The following is a 6,880-nucleotide window of genomic DNA, read 5'->3' as shown; positions in this document are numbered from 1 at the left end:
CGTGAACACACACTCGGAGCAGTGGGCAGCCATTGCTGCGGCACAACGATTGGGGGTTTGGTGCCTTGCTCAAGGGTCTCACCTCAGTCGTGCATTAGGCCACGACTGCCCATCAGAGAGATGCCATGAAACAAATCACTAAAATTATGCCTGCACACCAGCACTGACCCACAATTCTCCTACGGTCTGTTCGCATCGAGCAGTTAGCCCAAGGATGCGACACACACAATATACCTGGACAGAACTCATGTAAACGCTTTATCTGATCTCACCCGCTATTGGTTTTCACAGTGTCCGAGCATGGTTGCCATGGTGATACAAGTAATATTATGATAATATATAATCAAATACTTATGAGTAGATCACAAAGACACATACAAAAAAAAAAAAAAAAGCTTTTACCAAACATGTCTAAACCATTACTGTTGCGTAGGAGTAAATACAGCAATGCTGTGAATGGCAAAACAGTTTACATTTCACTTTCTACAGCATAGCAAGAGCCATAGTTATTGCCGATTTGTTAGATAAGACGCAGGTGAAGATTACAGCCTTGTGTAATGTCCAACTGTAACGTTAAAATGCAGAGCCCTCTCAATAGTACTGAACATGCAACCAGCTCTCTAGACACGAAGAATAATTTCACAGCCTGTGCACTACTACTGATAATGTCTACTAAAATAGTTCTGAAAAATAAACAAAGCATACAGTGGCTTTTCACGTTCAACAGCCTCTGTTCTCAATAAGAGCCAAAGAAAATAACTTGGCAAAAACTCAACATTATGATTCTGCCAGTGCACAAGAAACACATGATGAGCCAAAAAAAAAACAAAACAAAACAAAAAAAAAAATGCTGAAAGTTCTGATTCTAAAAACCATATAGTCCCTCCAATGACAAAACCCTTTCCCTCTCATACTATGTATATTTATTCATTATATATGACCCTAGTTGTAACACAGTTTTTAACTGTTTGTAGACAAGAAATTACCGTAGCATCCTTTATTATTTGATCCTAACTAGAACTGATGCAATAAATGCATCATCCTCCATCTTTGCTGTCCAGGAGAACAGCAAACACACTACATCCTCACCACCTGCTTAAAACTAGGATTGAATATGGACCTGGGACAGACTTACGGTCAGACACGCTTACATTCTAATGACAGCTGGAAATGGATGCAAAGCTCCTGTTACAGTCCACACAGCCAATCCTGAAAACCAGCCTCACTACTGGGAGAGAAGATTAGATTGTTCCCTAGCATTTGGCTTGAACATCAAAAATCTAATCACTTAGCCACCTTTAAATCAACACAATTTGATTCAATCTCAAAAACATAACTTCAAGAGCCTTTGAATACTACTATATTATATTACAAATATATAACAGGATAGACTGAAAAAAATCACATACATAGTAAATGTTTTCCTTTCATGTAGTACAATACGCTCAGAAAAGAGCTGACAGAAGTCCTTTATATATGATATTGTCTTGTTACGCATGGCTTTATATATTCTGTTTTACACATCGTATATACACAAGCCTTTTTTTTTTTTTCCTGTTCAGTGTTTACAAGAAAGGTCCATTCACTGACAGAAGCTATTTTAAGTCACCACAATCACTTTAATTCATTCAGGCCCTTTTTTTTCCTGATGTGTTCCCAACATTGGGATTGAAATGGCTGACACTTCCTACAGATACAGCATGTCAACATACGCACGCACGCAAGCGCGCACACACACACACACACACACACACACACACACACACACACACACACACACACACTATCATTCTTCACTGGGATATATAAAAGAAGAACCTGGGCAATACAAGGAAAAGAGAAAAGACACTGATGCAGGAACAAACAGATGTCACCTCCACTGACAAATCGATGCGGGAGTGTGCGACACTATTTTACCTTTTGAAAAACAAAACACAGGCAGACACCTGACACTAAGACCAGTCCTAAGACAGTTTCAGCAGGTAGACAGCTTACCTGGCTGGAAATACAAAAGCAGCTTATACGTAGAGATGCAATATAGTTTACATTACATTAGAAAAATGTACAAGATAATATTAGTTAAATATAGTTGACACACTGACTGAGAAACAACTGTGTAAGGTAAAGAGTTAAGGCTTGAACAGGACGAAAACAACACTGTGTGTGTGTGTGTGTGTGTGTGTGTGTGCGTGTGTGTGTGTGTCTTTTTATGCTGTGTGGACAAATTTTGGTTTTAAACTATTACTGTGAGGACATTTCTACGTTGTGTAGACAGTCGGGGCTGTTAAAAGCTGAGGGGTAAGACTGGGGGTTTGAGGGTGGGGTAGGGTAGGGTAAGGGGCTAGGGAATGCATTATATAATAAGTGTCCTCACAACTATAAAAAGACAAATGTGTGTGCGTGTGTGTGTGTGTACATAAGTGCCAGGATCAAAACGCACTATGGCTTTGCTTTTACTTGAGCCATTTGCAGCCCTAATTCTATTACTCTAAAATTAGTACCTACAGTAGGGATGCAAAATGGCAGCCGCAGAAAGGCCACTAGAGGGAGCTGTGACATCCAGCAGATGCTGCATGTGTCTCCCTCTATAAGCTTTAGGCTTTAAGGTGGTTTGGTTAATACTAGAGCCTCTTCCTCTTAAAGTAATCAGCATACTGCCCCCCCAGACCCTGGGAGTGCTGCCCAATGTAGGCACCATCTGATGACGTCACTTCCTGCACCGCCAACTGAGGATACTCCCTCTTATGGCCCCTTGTCTGGTTCTGCAGACACAAAAATGAGAAGAAAGAGAAGAGCTAGAGGTACAGAAAGAGAAGGCCTTAGCATTTAAAGGAAAAGTTCAACATTTGGGAAATACAGTACATCCTTACTTTCACTTTCTTGCAGAGAGTTGGGGATGAAGATCTGGCTGCAGGCTCCAGCTGTGTATTTACTTTACGAAAAGGTGAATACATGTACCTCCCAAAATGTCAAACTCTTCCTTTAAATGTTAAATGTCTTGCATATCAAAGGCACAACAGCTCTGCTGCTTGCTGGAAGTTAGAAAGGCACTTGTCAGGATGTTGCCGAAAACAGGCCTTTTCATTTTGCAACAATTAGGGCTAACATTTGGACCATTTATTCTGCCCAGTTACAGATATACATCTCTACTTATTCTCCATTGTTTTCTCTACATTAAAGAATATAATTTAAGAAATAATTTTAATACCAGGAACGTTTTAGGATATGAGTCCATGCATTCTAGGACACTTCCACATTCGAGAAAAATTAGCTCTAAACCCACGGGTCGGCTGACGTTCTTGGAACAGCATCCAAAACATCCATAATTATGGACAATTATTTTTGATCACTTTTTTGTTCTGTTAATGTTGTGATTTTTGTTCAATAAAGAGAATAAAAAAAGATGCTTCAATTTATTCCAGAAGAAATTTTTTATTTTTTTTTTTTACTGTAACTGGGATTTTTGATGGATTTTTTAAGATATTCTCTCATTATTAATTCTCTTTCATGGGAATTATATTTGGGCCTATACTTCATTACTTTTGCTCACTGGGTTTTCTTTTGCTTCAAGTCAGGTTACTTTACCCTAAAGTCAACAGCATCACCACTTATGTTGGGATTAATTTAACACAGTTTTTTTTTTTTTTGTCTTGCACTTAATGTGCAATAGATGCCGGCTGAACTGTCTGTATTAGATAATGTACAAGAGAGAAGTGAGAAACTGAAAAAGAAAACCCATAAAATAAAAAAGTGACTGGAAAAAGAAAGGAAAAACTGAATAGTTGTGGAATTTGTCACCAGTACCAACATCTTGTGTTTGTGTGTTTAGGCTAAAAGTCTAAAGGTCTTAACTCCAATTGGACAGGGGCACACAGACTGACTGTACAAACAAACGTAAATCTTTCTAGAGACGAGGCTTAGCTCAGACGTCTGCTCATGTCATCATTCCTGTCTCTGTATCTCATCCACTTCTCTTTCTCTTTATAGTTTTTACAGCCTTGAACAGCAAGGACGAACTTGAAAGCTGTGCTCTAGCTGTTAAGGCAAACAATTAGAATTTCTGAAATAAATGATAGTGTTTTTAATGGGAAACCTCTGTGCAGGGAATATTGAGTCTTGATGATTTCTGTTAAAACATTAGGCTGAATTTATCACTAAGTGAATTACAAACAGCAACAACAAATGAAACCTACAATAACCTCTCAGCAGTTGAGGCTAATAACCCTCACCACTCTACTTATACCACTTCCCAGTGGTTTGTTTGCTTTAAAAAATGAGTTACTGAAACTCGATCAGGGTATTTTATTTTGCTGTAAGTGTTTTAGAAAAAGATGCAAACAACTGCCTTACAACTCCTGATTCTCTCTGCAGAACAACGGCTTGTAGCGGTATTTATTATCTTCTGTTAATAAAATGTTCCTTTGTGTAACGATTACTATGATATACATGCAGTAAATTCATCCAGTTTTCATTTTCATTAAAACACTGCTTTATATTCAGTGAGCCCTTACCCCTGCTGTCAAACAGTACTGCCGGGGGGAATGCCGAAGTACTTAAGTGCAACATGAAATGTTTGGGTTTAACACTCACTCTAGACTGTCATTCCGAATAAGGGAAACACAAAGGATCAGCCACAAAGGACATTCTCTCAGCTGAACTGAAAGTATCACATCCTGAATAAGAGTGTGAATTTTCTTTACTCACATAGTAATAGGTGTTCCAGTCAGTGGTGGCAGTGTGTGTGTGTGTAACAGGGCTTGGTGTGGCTGCTGCTGGATGTGGTGCCCCAAGGAAGCCAGGCATTAATGGTAGGGTGCTGTAGGCTGGGAGCACGGCAGCGGCTGGGAGGACAGCCGGTGGAGGGGCTGCACCATTACTGACTGTGTGCAGAGAGACTCCTAGAGGCTTACACACATCTACCTCCTGTAAGAAACAGAAGCACACTGTAAAACTTTACATTCTCTTCCTAGAGACTTACCCTGACCTTAACCATAACTACTTCTTGCCTAACTATACCTTAAGAGTTGTACTTATATATTTGCGAGGACAGTTATTGATAATTCCCTAGCACCTTTAACCATCACATCTAAATGCATGACCCTACATGTTACCATAACCTAAACCTAATTCTAATCTTATCCCTTAATCAGGAGTCTGGCAAACTGAAGACTGACCAAAATGTCCTCACGCCCACAGTATTATGCTCAACCTTGTCCTCACAAAGAGAGAAATACAAGTACACACACATACATACACCTAAATCTGGCCAGTTGCTGTGTGTATAGATGTCTGACATCAGCTGCTGGGTGCAGAGTGATGTGCTCCCTATGACGGGGTATAAGTGTCTGAGAGAGAAGTCACCTTCTCCAAATAAACATGTAGATACCAGCACACTTCTCAGAGGGCAGCAGCTAACTTTACTGCAAAATAAGTTTTAAAATCCACTGGAGAAAACATTTCCTTCTTGCTTAACTCACTACCTCTCTCCCTTTCAAATATCATGTGAGCTCCAGCTCTTTCTATAAATGTCCTGTCATAACAAAAGTAACATGGAACACTGACATAAAATTCACCACAGTCTGAATGGCAAAAAGGCATCATTTTAACAGACAGATGAAGCCATGTTGCATACTCCATGTCTGAAAAGAGTCGTAATGTTCTTTGGTGCATGGTGTCAGGTTGTGTCCCATTTGTTGCGTATAGGATGATGTATTGGATGCTCTCAGTTTTGGGTGTTAAACACAGCGTTATCTTTTACCTTATCAATTTGAACTTTGTACCCTCAGATTAATCATTTGGATTCACTATTTAAAAAACAACAACAAAAACAAAAAAAAAAAACATTTGTATCAGCCTTGTACAAGCTGGGCTCCATAGTTTTACTGCTACATGCTGACAATTATTTAAAAAAAAAAAAAAAGAAAAGACAAGTACAGGTCTTTAAAAGGCTATTTGAGTGCGAGTGTGTTTGTGTGTGTGAGTGTTTACACACCTTGCTGCTGCCATAGGCCTGGTTAGCTGTTGCAGGTTGGGAGTAATACTGAGTGACTGCCTGCATGTAGGAACTGTAATCCCCATATGAAGACACTGGTGGAGCCTGGAACACAAGAATATCCGTTTGTACACTCTGTACTTGAACTTTAAAGTTGTATGAAAAACTTTGTCCAAATTTTGTTGACAGTTGAAGTTGAAGTGAAGCAAATGGACATGAAAGAGGCAGTGTTTCCTATCCCACACAATGCCTTGTTCTTTTCTCTCCATTTTTGTTTTTTGATTTTCTAATAGCATTTTCTGAGCTAAATATTTATTTAAATCATTCGGAACTTTTAAACAGGTTAATGAAGCAAAACTAAACGAGCTAAACTAAAAACTGGCAACGATTTAAATACACAATTGCATAGACAAAACCCACACTGTTACAAATGAGTATACATGTTACCTGTGTGTGTGCCTTGCTGTAGTCGGTGGCTGTGTTTTCCTGTGGAGCAGCAGTGCTGTAGCTGTGAGCTTGTGCTGCTTGGTAGTGCTGGTACCACTGCTGCATGGCTTCCTACAGGGCACACACACACACAAGCACATGCACCAGCAAACATCAGATGATGAGCAACTGAAGCAGGCTAATGAAAGTTTGCTCAGTGATTTTCTTGTCTTTGCTGATATGTTGCCTCCTTCACTTCTGTCTCTGTCATTCCTTAACTGTTGTACCTGCTGATGGCTCTTCTCTGTTCTTCTTCTTTGTCTTGTCTTTCCTTTTCAGGCAAATTAAGCCAACTATTTTATTGGTTATCTAATCATGACTCATTTGTTTGGATGAGAAGATTGTAATTAACATTTAAAATTGGGTGGCATCACGCTGCAAATATCAGATCAGATGTTCAGA

At 39.4% G+C, this 6,880-nt stretch overlaps 1 protein-coding gene across 2 annotated transcripts in view; it reads right to left on the bottom strand.

Moving 5' to 3' along the window:
• Positions 1-871: 871 nt before the first annotated feature.
• Positions 872-6,880, bottom strand: part of raver2 (ribonucleoprotein, PTB-binding 2) — a 60,931-nt gene continuing 54,922 nt past the window's right edge. For both annotated transcript variants that reach the window (XM_026323464.1, XM_026323465.1), the window contains 4 exons: positions 6,440-6,550; positions 5,993-6,097; positions 4,705-4,923; positions 872-2,762 (listed from right to left, as the gene is read on the bottom strand). In XM_026323464.1, coding sequence (XP_026179249.1) covers positions 2,622-2,762; positions 4,705-4,923; positions 5,993-6,097; positions 6,440-6,550 — 576 coding nt within the window. In that variant the 3' untranslated portion in view covers positions 872-2,621. The remainder of the gene's footprint in view (positions 2,763-4,704; positions 4,924-5,992; positions 6,098-6,439; positions 6,551-6,880) is intronic.

This window comes from Mastacembelus armatus, chromosome 4 (assembly GCF_900324485.2).
Source record: "Mastacembelus armatus chromosome 4, fMasArm1.2, whole genome shotgun sequence".
Taxonomy (NCBI): Eukaryota; Metazoa; Chordata; class Actinopteri; order Synbranchiformes; family Mastacembelidae; genus Mastacembelus; species Mastacembelus armatus.
The sequence above is the reverse complement of the archived record's forward strand: the minus strand, read 5'-3'. Positions and strand labels throughout refer to the sequence as shown.